Below are 16740 nucleotides of genomic sequence, written 5' to 3' on the forward strand. Positions count from 1 at the left end.
GACCGCGTGATTGTGGTGCTCCGCTCCCTGTGTCAAAACTTGGTCCGCATTGCCTGCAGTAAGTCAGAACCGTTTCCAGTGAGGGTTGGACTCCACCAGGGCTACCCTTTGTCAACATTTCTAGGTGAAGTCCGGTGTTGAGATGATCCGGTTTGGCGACTGCAGGATAAGGTCTCAGTGTTTTGCTTATCATGTGGACCTGCTGGCTTCATCTGGCCAGGATCTTCAGCTCTCACTCGTTCAGTTCAAAGCTGAATATGAAGAGACTGGGATGAAAATCCGCACTTCCAAGTCTGAGTCCATGGTTCTTGCCCGGAAAAGGGTGGAGTGCCATCTCCGGGTTGGGGAGGAGATCCTACCCCAAGTGGAGGAGTTTAAGTACCCCGGAGTCTTGTTCACGAGTGAGGAAAGAGTGGATCGTGAGATCTACAGGCAGATCAGTACAAAGTCTGTAGTGATGCGGGCTCTGTATCGATCCGTTGTGGTGAAGAAGTAGCTGAGCCGGAAGGCAAAGCTCTCAATTTACCGGTTGATTTACTTCCCTATCCTCACCTATGGTCATGAGCTTTGGGTTATGACCAAAAGGACAAGATCACGGGTACAAGAGGTTGAAATTAGTTTCCCTTAGAGATAGGGTAAGAAGTTTTGTCATTCACAAGTAGCCCAAAGTAAAGTTGCTGCTGCTCCTCATTGAGGGGAGCCAGATGAGGTGGATCAGGCATCTAGTCAGAATGCCCCCAGAACGCCTCCCTGGGGAGATGTTTAGGGAACGTCCAACCGGTAGGAGCTTCTCTACTTAGGCTGCTGCCCCCGCGACCCAACTTCGGATAAGTGGAAGAAGATGGATGGATGAAAACTTTAGTAATTATTAATTAGCTTTATTATTAGATATAACATTAAATTACTTTGTCACCTACGACACAAAGCTAGCTTATATTGATACTTGAGGTGTCTCGATTCGATATTGATATCAGGTATTGGTCTGATATCCGCAAAAAACAACCAGCTACACAAACAAAAATGTGTTTTTATTTATGTAAATTTGGACAGCCAGTTAATATCTAAATATCCTCCAATAAACACACAAGGTTGGTCTTTTCTTGTATTTTAGTCAAATCATTTACAAAGGGAGGCAGCACGGTGGAACAGGGGTTGGTGCGTGTGCCTCACAATACAAAGGTCCTGGGTTCGATCCTGGGCTTGGGATCTTTCTGTGATCTTTCTGGTTCGCATGTTCTCCCCGTGACTGCATGGGTTCCCTCCGGGTCCTCCGGCTTCCTCCCACCTCCAAAGACATGCACCTGGGGATAGGTTGATTGGCAACACTAAATTGGCCCTAGTGAATGAATTGTGCACTGAATGGTGTCTGTCTATCTGTGTTGGCCCTGCGATGAGGTGGCGACTAGTCCAGGGTGTACCCCGCCTTCCGCCCGTGTGCAGCTGGGCACCCCCCGCCACCCCGTAAGGGACAAGCGTTAGAAAATGGATGGATGGATGGCATTTACAAAGGTAAACATGATAGGCTACTGGTAGTTAGCAGCACAAGCTAGACATACGTAATAAATGTCCTTAATTAAACAATATTGTTGTCTAAAACAGCACATTTGTAAATATAAACAATAGGGATGTCCAATAATATCGGCCTACCGATATTATCGGCCGATAAATGCGTTAAAATGTAATATCGGAAATTATCGGTATCGTTTTTTTTATTATCGGTATCGTTTTTTTTGTTTTTTTGTTTTTGTTTTTAATTAAATCAACATAAAAAACACAAGATACACTTACAATTAATGCACCAACCCAAAAAACCTCCCTCCTCATTCACACAAAAGGGTTGTTTCTTTCTGTTATTAATATTCTGGTTCCTACATTATATATCAATATATATCAATACAGTCTGCAAGGGATACAGTCCGTAAGCACACATGATTGTGCGTGCTGCTGGTCCACTAATAGTACTAACCTTTAACACTTCATTTTACAAATTTTCGTTAATTACTAGTTTCTATGTAACTGTTTTTATATTGTTGTACTTTCTTTTTTATTCAAGAAAATGTTTTTAATTTATTTATCTTATTTTATTTTATAATTTTTTTTTAAAAGTACCTTATCTTCACCATACATGGTTGTCTAAATTAGGCATAATAATGTGTTAATTCCACGACTGTATATATCGGTTGATATCGGTATCGGTTGATATTGGTATCTGTAATTAAAGAGTTGGACAATATCGGAATATCGGATATCGGCAAAAAGCCATTATCGGACATCCCTAATAAACAAGTATCAAATAATTAAAGTCGCATAATATTACACATAAAGTCTCTAAATAGGAAGCGTATTTGAAAGTATCCAGTAACAAACATGTCCGCATCATCAAATTTACTGCGTCTTGAGCTTAATTTATTAATTTAGGTATTGCCAGAAAACAATTACCACTCCATTTCAACTTAAAGACAGTATAAATACATGCCAGACAGTTAATAGATTAGTGTTTTTCATACCTACCACTGTTCTCTCCTCTCGGAGTAATTTCACTTGATCAAATCTTTTCTAACAATCGACACTGCAAAATAATAGTATATAGTATATATGATTCCTGTTGATATTGTATTGGCCAATGTTCAAGGCTCAAATAGTGGTATTGTATGTGAACCGATGCAATACCACATCAAATTTAACATTGGATTTTGGCATCTTTCATGCACAAAATTAGAGATGTCCGATAATATCGGTCTGCCGATATTATCGGCCGATAAATGCGTTAAAATGTAATATCGGAAATTATCGGTATCGTTTTTTTTATTATCAGTATCGTTTTTTTTCTCATTTTTTTTAATTTTTTTTTATTAAAGCCACATAAAAAACACAAGATACACTTACAATTACTGCACCAACCCAAAAAAACTCCCTCCCCCATTTACACTCATTCACACAAAAGGGTTGTTTCTTTCTGTTATTAATATTCTGCTTCCTACATTATATATCAATATATATCAATACAGTCTGCAAGGGATACAGTCCGTAAGCACACATGATTGTGCGTGCTGCTGGTCCACTAATAATACTAACCTTTAACAGTTAATTTTACAAATTTTCATTAATTACTAGTTTCTATGTAACTGGTTTTATATTGTTTTACTTTCTTTTTTATTCAAGAAAATGTTTTTAATTTATTTATCTTATTTTATTTGATTCATTTTTAAAAAAAGTTCCTTATCTTCACCATACCTGGTTGTCCAAATTAGGCATAATAATGTGTTAATTCCACGACTGCATATATCGGTTGATATCGGTATCGGTTGATATCGGTATCTGTAATTAAAGAGTTGGACAATATCGGCATATCGGATATCGGCAAAAAGCCATTATCGGACATCCCTACACAAAATGTATCATTGTGGCTGACGCATTAGACACTAACACAAACCGAACCAATGACTGAAACAATTATTTAGTGGAGATGACGATAGAGACAGGAGTGATGTACTCACATCGTCAAGACTGTACAATTTCTTTAAACGTTGAAACTCCTCTTCGGTGACATTCTGCAGTTGTTTTTGCTGAGCGCTCATGGTGAAGATAGGCTGTGATGTAAAAAGAGGACATTCATTCACGAAGACATAGTTACTATCCATACACTTGGGTGATATCCATACACTTGGGTGCTATCCATACACTTGGGTAAAACAGAATCCATCCTGTTTGGGTCACACATCAACATTAAGAAAGTCAATGACTTCACCATAAAAGTAGGTGACATTGTTATCACCAGGAAAGATGAGGTCACCTACCTAGGTTCCGTTCTAGAGGCTAACCTTTCCTGTGATAAAATGGCAACCAAGGTAATCAAAAAGGTTAACCAACGAACGAGATTTCTCTACAGAATTTCCTCTCTGGTCAACAAAAGCACCTTGAGGATTCTGGCGGGAACTCTCGTTCAACCCTTTTTCGATTACGCATGCACCTCCTGGTACCCTAGCACCTCCAAAACCCTTAAATCTAAACTCCAAACATCTCAGAACAAGCTAGTCAGGTTACTTCTAGACCTCCACCCCAGATCCCACCTCACTCCTACCCACTTCTCCAAAGTGGGCTGGCTCAAGGTGGAGGACAGAGTTAAACAACTTGCACTGAGCCTAGTCTATAAAATCCGCTACACCTCCCTGATACCGAAGTACATGTCAAACTACTTCCTTAACGTAAATGACCGCCATAACCACAACACCAGGGGGTGCTCCACTAACCACGTTAAACCCAGATTCTGAACTAACAAAGGTCTTAACTCATTCTCTTTCTATGCCACATCAATGTGGAATGCACTCCCAACAGGTATAAAAGAAAGGGCATCTCTATCCTCCTTCAAAACCGCAATAAAAGTTCACCTCCAGGCAGCTACAACCCTAAACTAACACCCTCCCACCTGCTAATCATCAAATGTAAACAATCAAATGCAGATACTTTTTCTTATGCCTTCTGATCTCTCTCTCTCTCTCTCTCTCTCTCTCTCTCTATGTCCACTACTTGCTGTCCATATCCTACCCCCCACCCCCTCCACACCCCTGATTGTAAATAATTCAATGTGATTATCTTGTGTGATGACTGTATTATGATGATAGTATATATGATAGTATATATCTGTATCATGAATCAATTTAAGTGGACCCCGACTTAAACAAGTTGAAAAACTTATTCGGGTGTTACCATTTAGTGGTCAATTGCACGGAATATGTACTTCACTGTGCAACCTACTAACAAAAGTCTCAATCAATCAATCAAAAACTACAAGGCTTCTTAATGAAGGACTTTTGGATTAAGTCTTTTTGCCTCACCTGAAAGCCGGCCAGGGTGATCTCGAAGGAGACGTCCAGCGGGGCGTTGACCACGCCGGCAACCGACTTGACAATCGACATGAAGAGCAGTGGGAACCAGACGATGCAGATCAGCAGCATCACGATCATCCCCCCCATGCCGTACTTCACCACCTTCTTCTTCTTCTGGCCGCGCGGCTGGGGATACTTCTGTCCGAGGGAAAACCATTCAGGAAGACAAATGAATGAACAAGTTTAAATGTCATCTAATTTTTCACCCGACTGGATTTTAAAATGTCACGAGTCGACAGAATTACCTTCTCAGACTCTCGCCAGCATTTGAGGATAAAGATGTGAGCGTAGATGTCTTCAACGCAGATCCAGCTGGACAGAGACAACGACGTGTCCGTCCACACCCAGTCCATCACGGCTCGAAGCTCTGTAAGGAACGGAACCATCCGGAACCTGCAACAATTTCTCTAAAATTAATTATTACTATTTTCTCTAGTTATCAGTTGCTATCATCATCATTATTATTATTATTTGCTGTTATTTATTATAGTCACCATTTAAATACATAAATATGATTATTATTGATAATAATATATAATTATTGAATTAATAAATAATTATTACTAGTAACACTTAATTACTGAATAAACAAAAACAAGATAAGGGAATAAGCGGTAGAAAATGGATGAATGGATGGAAGATAAATTATTTAAACAACATGGTAAATAATTCTTATCATTAATAATGAATTATTATCAGCAGCATTAACTTATTTAATAAACACACTATAAATTATATAATAAATATAAACAATTATTACAATAATGAATTATTATCATTAACACAAATAATAAAATATCATTAAACAAATAAGAATGATAATCATGAATCCTTATCAATAAACACAATATATTGTTATTCTTATTATTAAATAAATAACAATATTACCATTAAAATTATCATAACAAATTATTACTACTACTGATCATTATTATAATAATGTACTTGTAAATAAATAAATAAATGAATGAATATTAATAACAATTTGTTCTTACTAGCACTTACACTACTTGAATAAGTGACGAGTCATAATGAAGAAAAATTTAAAAAAACGCAAAAAGGTTGTACTATTCACAATAAATGAACAAATATAATTAGGGATGTCCGATAATATCGGACGGCCGATATTATCGGCCGATAAATGCTTTAAAATGTAATATCGGAAATGATCGGTATCGGTTTCAAAAAGTAAAATTCATGAATTTTTAAAACGCCGCTGTGTACACGGAAGTAGGGAGAAGTAATAAACCTTAAAGGCACTGCCTTTGCGTGCCGGCCCAGTCACATAATATCTACGGCTTTTCACACACACGAGTGAATGCAAGGCATACTTGGTCAACAGCCATACAGGTCACACTGAGGGCGGCTGTATAAACAACTTTAACACTGTTACAAATATGCGCCACACTGTGAACCAAGCTGCTGTTTTGAGGCATGATAAAAAAAAAATAATGCACTTTGTGACTTCAATAATAAATATGGCAGTGCCATGTTGGCATTTTTTTCCATAACTTGAGTTGATTTATTTTGGAAAACCTTGTTACATTGTTTAATGCATCCAGCGGGGCATCACAACAAAATTACCGGTAGGCATAATAATGTGTTAATTCCACGACTGTATATATCGGTATCGGTTGATATCGGAATCGGTAATTAAGAGTTGGACAATATCGGAATATTGGATATCGGCAAAAAAGCCATTATCGGACACCTCTAAATATAATACATTTATGGATTCATTACTCTGACTTTTTCATGAACTTTCCTCACAAAACTAAATTTTTAGAGCTATTTTAGTGTTAACATTTTTACATAACTAACATTATTTATATGTTTTATGACTTCTTGTCTGGTAAAGCTACAACAATTCCTCTTCATTTTCACAGTCGAGCTTTTCTTGTAAAATCACCACTTTTGAGTCCTATTTATTTTCCAACTTACCCTTGGAAGAGGAAGAGGTTGACGTAGTTGTAGCTCTTGGTGAGGAAGTTCCCCAGCACGCGGGTGGGATAGCCGCAGCGGATCTGATAGGCCGACAGCCCGAAGTAGATGCACTTGACAAAATACCACATCTGAGCCACCTTGTTCTTGTTGAAACGCCTTCAAAAAGAGAGGAGGTTTCAGAACTGATGAGTCACGTTGGGAAGCAGCACAAAGCTGAGACGCCAAACATGTCCTTACTTCTCGGTGACTCCTGGCAGGATGAAGAACATCCAGAAGTGGATGCCAAAGACCAGGATGACCTGGAAGATGACTTTGCCCATGACAGACTTCCGCAGGTAGAGGGCCCGGTCTACCACCATGGTGCCAAATTGGATCAGGACCATGACTAAGAAGGGTCCCGGCACCTGATCCTCGGACAAAGAGGAAGTGATGTCCGCCGCGGAGTGTTTCTAAAAGGACACAAAGTTCATTGAAGATGTCCTCAAAACGAAATGTTTTTCTTGTGTACAGCGACACTTACGCCAAAGGCCCAAAAGCCGAAGACGATGATGATGAAGTCCACCGTGTCGGCCAGAAACATGAGCACATAGACGTCGGTCACGGCGCTGTACTCAGGATGAATCAGGTCGTAGAAGAACTGACGCATGGGCACGTAGACCTCCATGAACCTTCAAACACAAACACACCATCAATCATCATCCAAGATGAAGAATAGTGAGGCGGGGAGGGGGTGAACTCGCGGAACTACGTCATACTTCTTTGAGATGAAAGCTTTGGCCTTGAAGAACTGTTCCTTCAGCTTCTCAAGGATCATCTGCTTCCTGCTCTTCTGATGGACGCTGGCCTCGCTGCTGTCTTTGTGGCTGCTGCAAACTGAGCCCGTACTTTCTGTAGAGACCATGGTCAGGTTTAGAGTCATATACAAAGCGCTGCTGCCTCTTGGAAAAACACGTATGTCAATCAATCAATCAATCAAAAGCACCATGAAGATTCTAGCGGGAACTCTCATTCAACCCTTTTTCGATTACGCATGCACCTCCAAAACCCTCAAATCTAGACTCCAAACATCCCAGAACAAGCTAGCCAGGTTACTTCTAGACCTCCACCCCAGATCACACCTCACTCCTACCCACTTCTCCAAAGTGGGCTGGCTCAGGGTGGAGGACAGAGTACAACAACTTGCACTGAGCCTAGTCTATAAAATTCGCTACACCTCCCTGATACCGAAGTACATGTCAAACTACTTCCATAACGTAAATGACCGCCATAACCACAACACCAGGGGGAGCTCCACTAACCACGTTAAACCCAGATTCCGATCTAACAAAGGTCTTAACTAGGGATGTCCGATAATATCGGCCTGCCGATATTATTGGCAGATAAATGCGTTAAAATGTAATATCGGAAATTATCGGTATCGGTTTTTTTATTATCTGTATCGTTGTTTTTTTTGTTTGTTTTTTTATTAAATCAACATAAAAAACACAAGATACACTTACAATTAGTGCACCAACCCAAAAAACCTCCCTCCCCCCATTTCTTTCTGTTATCAATATTCTGGTTCCTACATTATATATCAATATATATCAATACAGTCTGCAAGGGATACAGTCCGTAAGCACACATGATTGTGCGTGCTGCTGCTCCACTAATAGTACTAACCTTTAAAAGTTAATTTTACTCATTTTCATTAATTACTAGTTTCTATGTAACTGTTTTTATATTGTTTTACTTTCTTTTTTATTTAAGAAAATGTTTTTAATTTAGTTATCTTATTTTATTATTATTTTTTAAAAAGTACCTTATCTTCACCATACATGGTTGTCCAAATTAGGCATAATAATGTGTTAATTCCACGACTGCATATATGGGTTGATATCGGTATCGGTTGATATCGGTATCGGTAATTAAAGAGTTGGACAATATCGGAATATCGGATATCGGCAAAAAGCCATTATCGGACAACCCTAGTCTTAACTCATTCTCCTTCTCTGCCACATCAATATGGAATGCACTCCCAACAGGTGTAAAAGAAAGTGCATCTCTATCCTCCTTCAAAACCGCACTAAAAGAACACCTCCTGGCAACTACGACCCTAGACTAACCCCCCCCCCCCCACCACATCTGATTGCAATTAATAAAATGTAAATATTCAAATGTATATACTTGTTCTTATGCTTTCTGAGCTCACTATGTTCACCGCTCGCAGTACATATCCTACCAATTCAAACCTAACCCCCTCCACATCCTACCCCCCGGATTGTAAATAATGTAAATAATTCAATGTATATACTCTGATGATTAACTTGTGTGATGACTGTATTATGCTGATAGTATATATTTATACCATGAATTGATTAACGTGTACCCCGACTTAAACAAGTTGAAAAACTTATGCGGGTGCTACCATTTAGTGGTCAATTGTACGGAATATGTACTGTACTGTGCAAGCTACTAATAAAAGTCTCAATCAATCAATCCATGTTTACTTATATAGCCCTAAATCATGAGTGTCTCAAAGGGCTGCACAAGCCACAACGACATCCTGGGCTCAGATCCTACATCAGGGCAAGAAAAAACTCAACCCAATGGTATGTCCACAATTGTCCGTAACACCCAGCGTGAATGTCCGTATTTTCCCCCCACATGCTCTGTCAACACTGTTTAAACAACCAATAAAAACATGTTTTATAGCATTGTGTTGTTGGCCAAGTAGCTCCAGTCTAAAGTGCATTCAAACATGTAAACATTAGAAACATGTACTTCAACCTGACAGCCAATTGCTATTTGGATTAATCATTTATATTACTTAACAAAGAGCCCGATATTTGGACATAAATGCAATTTTATTGTCAAAATGTCATTCAGCAACATTTTTAAAATGTTTTACTTGAATGAATGTCATTCATTTGCTCAACATTTGTAAAATGTTTATCTTAAATCCAGCCAGGGTATATTGTGAAGTGAAATTTGCCAGCAAACACATCAGTCGGAATCTCCTCACTCGTAAGTGCGTTGGGCTTGGACCAAAACTCATATCCCAAAATAGTTTGGCCCGTAAACTAACCCATAAATGGAAATATTTGTTGACGTAACTAAATATCTCCACCATGGCTTGATTTAAAATTTTCAGGACTAATGGGGATCCCAAATACCAAAAAAACGGTACCAACGAGTAAGAAAAGTAGGTTTTGCATAATAAGAGGTAGAGATGTCCGATAATATCGGTCTGCCGATATTATCGGCCGATAAATGCGTTAAAATGTAATATCGGAAATTATCGGTATCGTTTTTTTTTAAAATCAGTATCGTTTTTTATTTTTTATTAAATCCACATAAAAAACACAAGATACACTTACAATTAGTGCACCAACCCAAAAAACCTCCCCCCCCCCATTTACACTCATTCACACAAAAGGGTTGTTTCTTTCTGTTATTATTATTCTGGTTCATACATTATATATCAATATATATCAATACAGTCTGCAAGGGATACAGTCCGTAAGCACACATGATTGTGCGTGCTGCTGGTCCACTAATAATACTAACCTTTAACAGTTAATTTTACAAATTTTCATTAATTACTAGTTTCTATGTAACTGTTTTTATATTGTTTTACTTTCTTTTTTATTCAAGAAAATGTTTTTAATTTATGTATCTTATTTTATTTGATTCATTTTTTTAAAAAGTACCTTATCTTCACCATACCTGGTTGTCCAAATTAGGCATAATAATGTGTTAATTCCACGACTGTATATATCGGTTGATATCGATATCGGTTGTTATCGGTATCGGTTGATATCGGTATCGGTTGATATCGGTATCGGTAATTAAAGAGTTGGACAATATCGGCATATCGGATATCGGCAAAAAGCCATTCTCGGACATCCCTAATAAGAGGTGTTCTGAGATAACAATTAGGAAAAGCCTTGAAAATAATATAAGAAAAGTCAAATATTATCTCCAATCTTCTTTAAAAATAAACTTAGCTGTGCTCAATTCTTCAGCTAACATAACAGAAAAAGAACATGTGAAAAAAAAAGTGCTCTGGTTTAAGAGGACTTAATTAAACGTCAGCAGCAACATGAAAATAATTTACCTTTAACAATGGGGTTTTTATAGGTAAATATTATTATAGGACAAGGGAAGACGGATGGTACGAAAGAGGAGTGAGGGAAGCAATCCATGTCAAGATTGAAAAACCATCCCCGAACAGAGGAGGTGGTCTGCGACACAATCTGTGTCCCACACCCAACACCGTCCTTTCAACCATTCCTAAAAGACTCTGCAATTTAGCCTCCAACAAATAAAATGAGTTAGAAACAAAAACTGACCAGAATGACATTTGTTTACAACTGAATGGAATGCTTACGTGGGGGATTACGACTATTTTGGACTGGTAGTAGTCGATCCACAGCGAAAGGAGCCAATTTTTACACATTACAATGAAAAAAACAAACAAACACCTTTTGTCTTCTTGTCTCTCATAATGATTGTAAACGATTTTAAGCTAGCTGCAGCGCAGTTATGAACAACATACAGTAAAAATCATGTTTCCTGTTTACTTTTAGTCATGGCTAAGCACGAAAATAAATTATTATTATTATTATGGATCAAAGTATTTAAAAGTAACAATTGGCTTGTTTTTTCGTGAAACCCTGCTTACAGTATGAAACCAGGCCTGGGACTAGAGATGTCCGATAATATCGGGCTGCCGATATTATCGACCGATAAATGCTTTAAAATGTAATATCGGAAATTATCGGTATCGGTTCGGAAATTATCGGTTTCAAAAAGTAAAATGTATGACTTTTTAAAAACGCTGCTGTACGTAGTGGTACACCAGGGGGTCACCAACCTTTTTGAAACCAAGAGCTACTTTTTGGGTACTGATTAATGCGAAGGGCTACCAGTTTGATAAACACTTAAATAAATTGCCAGAAATAGCCTATTTGCTTAATTTACCTTTAACTCTATGTTATTATTAATAATTAATGATATTTATCTTTGTGGAAACACTGATCATCTCAATGATTTCTCACAATAAATATATATACAAACAGATAAATATCAATATGCAACACTTTATTATTATATTTTCTCTAAGTGCACATTTTTCAAATTGAACATTTTCAAATGATCACTTCTAAGACAGTCTTGTGAAATCACAATATCCCATTTTAACTAGCTAGCCACTAAAAAAATTTTACAAATCATGAATTACTTTGCACCTTGTTTGTACAAATAACTCATGTAAAATACAAAAGTCAACTCTCACATTTTTAAATAAATCATGTCTCACTTTGAACTGGACACCAAATCTGTTATCTGTTTCTTTGTCAGTTAGTGAAGACCAAGTCTTTGAAATATTTTCTTGGATTTTAAAATTCTATTTGAGTTTTGTCTCTCTTAAAATTAAAAATGTCGAGCAAAGCGAGACCAGCTTGCTAGTAAATAAATACAATTTAAAAAATAGAGGCAGCTCACTGGTAAGTGCTGCTATTTGAGCTATTTTTAGAACAGGCCAGCGGGCTACTCATCTGGTCCTTACGGGCTACCTGGTGCCCACGGGCACCGCGTTGGTGACCCCTGTGGTACACGAACGTAGGGAGAAGTACAGAGCGCCAATAAACCTTAAAGGCACTGCCTTTGCGTGCCGGTCCAATCACATATCTACAGCTTTTGACATACACAAGTGAATGCAAGGCATACTTGGTCAACAGCCATACAGGTCACACTGAGTGTGACCGTATAAACAACTTTAACACAGTTACAAATATGCGCCACACTGTGAACCCACACCAAACAAGAATGACAAACGCATATCGGGAGAACATCCGCACCGTAACACAACAGAACAAATACCCAGAACCCCTTGCAGCACTAACTCTTCCGGGACGCTACAATATACATCCCCCGCTACTCTCTTACCCCCCACCTCAACCTCCTCATGTTATGTTCCAAATTCCAAGCTGCTGTTTTGAGGCATGTTAAAAAAAATAATGCACTTTGTGACTTCAATAATAAATATGGCAGTGCCATGTTGGCATTTTTTTCCATAACTTGAGTTGATTTATTTTGGAAAACCTTGTTACATTGTTTAATGCATCCAGCGGGGCATCACAACAAAATTAGGCATAATAATGTGTTAATTCCACGACTGTATATATCGGTATCGGTTGATATCGGAATCGGTAATTAAGAGTTGGAATATCGGAATATCGGCAATAAAGCCATTATCAGACATCTCTACCTGGGACCTCACGCATCTCGGACATAAGAGATGGAAGTCGTAGTTTATGTGCAATTTGAACATAGGGCAATGTGCCTTAACAGAATTTGTATTCTGAAATTCTTCACCGGAATTTGAACGGATTCCGTTGACGAAATATAGACAAATTTAGCGGCACCTTTACTTGATTCAAATCACTCGCCCATCGGACGTGCTCATAGCTTATATGAGTCAATTAAACCATTTTTTGTATTTTTTCCAGGCAGCGAGCCTTTGGAACAGGTTATAGTTTGTCTCGGTACGGTCGTATGTTTTTTTTTGTATTTTGTACGAACCATTTTAATCCGGTTTGTTGCTCGCTTTCACAACGTAAACAACGAGTTAATCCAACAAGTATGGCCACCCAGCCCCACGATGCGTTGCAAAATCACGTGGACTTTCGAGCACTATTGCACATACGTGGTTTTCATTAAAAGAAGAATCATAAAATTTACCTGGTAAAGTGTCTTTTTTTTTTGTTTTGTTTCCAGGAGGATTTTTTAAATTTTTAGGATTTGTGAATGTTGTCTGTATATCTGTGTTGGCCCTGCGATGAGGTGGCGACTTGTCCAGGGTGTACCCTGCACTGCAAAAACTGAAATCTAAGTAAGACTGAATATCTCAAATAAGGGTGATATTTGCTTATTTTCTGTCTGATAAGATAATTCTTCTCACTAAGCAGATTTTATGTTAGAGTGTTTTACTTGTTTTAAGTGTTTTGGTCCTAAATGATCTCAGTAAGATATTACAGCTTGTTGCTGAGATTTGATGACCTATATTGAGTAAAACATGCTTGAAACTAGAACAGGGGTCGGCAACCCAAAATGTTGAAAGAGCCAAACAAATCTGTCTGGAGCCGCAAAAAATTAAAAGCCATATTACATGTGTCATGAGATATAAATTTAATTAAGAGGACTTAAAGGAAACTAAATGACCTCAAATATACCTACAAATGAGGCATAATGATGCAATATTATTGTACATATCGCTAGCCTAAATAGCATGTTAGCATCGATTAGCTTGCAGTCATGCAGTGACCAAATATGTCTGATTAGCACTCCACACAAGTCAATAACATCAACAAAACTCACCTTTGTGCATTCATGCACAACGTTAAAAGTGTGGTGGACAAAATGAGACATAAAAAGAAGTGGCATAAAACACGTCCTAGAAAGTCGGAGAAAGTTATAAATGTAAACAAACTACGGTGAGTTCAAGGACTGCCAAAATTAGTAGGACAAAACGGCGCTCGCCAAATACTCGAATCAGTGAAGCATGTTTAATATAAACAGTGTGCTTTATAACAATTAGGGAGGTTTGTGTCATGTTTGTCTTCCTACAGAAACCATACTAAAACAAAGAAATAGATTTTTTTCCCCTCATCTTTTTCCATTCTTCATACATTTTTGAAAAATCTCCAGAGAGCCACTAGGGCGGCGCTAAAGAGCCGCATGCACAATAAAAAAAAATTGGGCCAGGGGCCGGGCTGTATATATGCGCACTCATTGACTGAGAGAACACGCACTTGGCGCGATGATGTCATGTTATCGATGGAAAAATGCATTTTTAGACCATATGATTTGCCTGAGCGGCTAGGAGACCCCGAGAGTAACAAGCGCTTGCCTTGTTGCCTTTCCATTAAGAACAGTAACCTAGTTTTTAGTATAAGTTTGCTGGTTTCAAGAAATGTAATGCCGAGCGCATATCATTATGTCAAGATAATGGCACTGGCATTTACTTCATTTAAGAATATTTTTCAACATATTGAGCAAAAAGGTCTCTTTTTTTTTTCTATCAAGAAAAGTGCACTTGTTATTAGTGAGAATATACTTATTTTAAGGTATTTTTGGGTTCATTGAGGTTAGCTAATTTTACTTGTTTTGGAATGTCTTAACAAGCCAAATTTTCCTGTTCTTTGGCAGATAATTTTGCTTAGTTCAAATAAAATACCCCTCATTTTTTTTTTCTTTTCTTGTTTTTGAACACTGACTTCTTGCAGTGTGCCTATCGCCCGAATGCAGCTGAGATAAGCTCCAGCAACCCCCGCGACCCCGAAAGGGACAAGTGGTAGAAAATGGATGACTGGATGGATTTGATTGACTGATCTACATCAGGGGTCACCAACCTTTTTGAAACCAAGAGCTACTTCTTGGGTACTGATTAATGCGAAGGGCTACCAGTTTGATACACACTTAAATAAATTGCCAGAAATAGCCAATTTGCTCAATTTACCTTTAACTCTATGTTATTATTAATAATTGAACGGTCTAAAAGAGGAGAAAACACGAAAAAAATGACAATTAAATTTTGAAACATAGTTTGTCTTCAATTTCGACTCTTTAAAATTCAACCAAAAAAAAAGAAGACAAAAACTTAAAAAAATAATTTATGGAACATCATTAGTAATTTTTCCTGATTAAGATTAATTTTAGAATTTTGATGACATGTTTTAAATAGGTTAAAATCCAATCTACACTTTGTTAGAGTATATAGCAAATTGGACCAAGCTATATTTCTAACAAAGACAAATGACTATTTTTTCTAGATTTTCCAGAACAAAAATTTAAAAAAAAATTCAAAAGACTTTGAAATAAGATTTAAATTTGATTCTACAGATTTTCTGGATTTGCCAGAATAATTTTTTTGAATTTTAATCATAATAAGTTTGAAGAAATATTTCACGAATATTCTTCGTCGGGAAAAAAAAAAGCTAAAATGAAGAATTAAATTAAAATCTATTTATTATTCTTTACAATAAAAACTTTTTTTTTTACTTGAACATTGATTTAAATTGTCAGGAAAGAAAAGGAAGGAATTTAAAAGGTAAAAAGGTATATGTGTTTAAAAATCCTAAAATCTTTTTTAAGGTTGTATTTTTTCTCTAAAATTGTCTTTCTGAAAGTTATAAGAAGCAAAGTCAAAAAATGAATGAATTTATTTAAACAAGTGAAGACCAAGTCTTTAAAATATTTTCTTGGATTTTCAAATTCTATTTGAGTTTTGTCTCTCTTAGAATTAAAAATGTCGGGCAAAGCGAGACCAGCTTGCTAGTAAATAAATAACATTTAAAAAATAGAGGCAGCTCACTGGTAAGTGCTGCTATTTGAGCTATTTTTAGAACAGGCCAGCGGGCTACTCATCTGGTCCTTACGGGCTACCTGGTGCCCGCGGGCACCGCGTTGGTGACCCCTGATCTACATGAACCCAGCATTGAAGGGAATATAGAAACAAACATCATAGCCCTTCAAAGACGGCCTCACCTCGCTTCGATGGTGCAGACGAATGCTGAGATCTGTGCGAGGTGTGCGAGATGTGCGAGATGTACGAAGCTCCACTGGTACGGCGCTGGTAGGTGGGCTGCTGCGGGTTGTGCAGCTGGACGTGCCCCGACTCCACAGAGGTACCAAAGTTTATGGACCTCAAGGTTTGAGTGGAGCCACGCCTCTTGCAGACCAGCGAGGAGGCGGCTTCCGACTCCCTTTCGCTCTCGTCCTTTTCCCTCCCTTCGTCTTCCGACTCGCTCTGACGGGGCTGCTCCTTCCTCTCCTTGGGGTCTTCCTCGTCCCAGAGGCCGTGGCACTGCGGGGGAGGACAGGAGATGTTCAATGGCAAATGTTCAAAAAAAGGGAAAGTAGTGAA

General features: G+C 38.0%; 1 protein-coding gene across 3 annotated transcripts in view; it reads right to left on the reverse strand.

Moving 5' to 3' along the window:
* LOC133631151 (piezo-type mechanosensitive ion channel component 2) overlaps window positions 1-16740 on the reverse strand; it is a 258049-nt gene that overhangs the window by 17092 nt on the left and 224217 nt on the right. For all 3 annotated transcript variants that reach the window (XM_062023258.1, XM_062023257.1, XM_062023256.1), the window contains 8 exons: window positions 16362-16680; window positions 7586-7718; window positions 7351-7498; window positions 7068-7279; window positions 6828-6986; window positions 5132-5279; window positions 4836-5024; window positions 3498-3590 (listed from right to left, as the gene is read on the reverse strand). In XM_062023258.1, coding sequence (XP_061879242.1) covers window positions 3498-3590; window positions 4836-5024; window positions 5132-5279; window positions 6828-6986; window positions 7068-7279; window positions 7351-7498; window positions 7586-7718; window positions 16362-16680 — 1401 coding nt within the window. The remainder of the gene's footprint in view (window positions 1-3497; window positions 3591-4835; window positions 5025-5131; window positions 5280-6827; window positions 6987-7067; window positions 7280-7350; window positions 7499-7585; window positions 7719-16361; window positions 16681-16740) is intronic.

The sequence above is a fragment of the Entelurus aequoreus genome, linkage group LG16, assembly GCF_033978785.1.
Source record: "Entelurus aequoreus isolate RoL-2023_Sb linkage group LG16, RoL_Eaeq_v1.1, whole genome shotgun sequence".
In the NCBI taxonomy this organism is placed as follows: Eukaryota; Metazoa; Chordata; class Actinopteri; order Syngnathiformes; family Syngnathidae; genus Entelurus; species Entelurus aequoreus.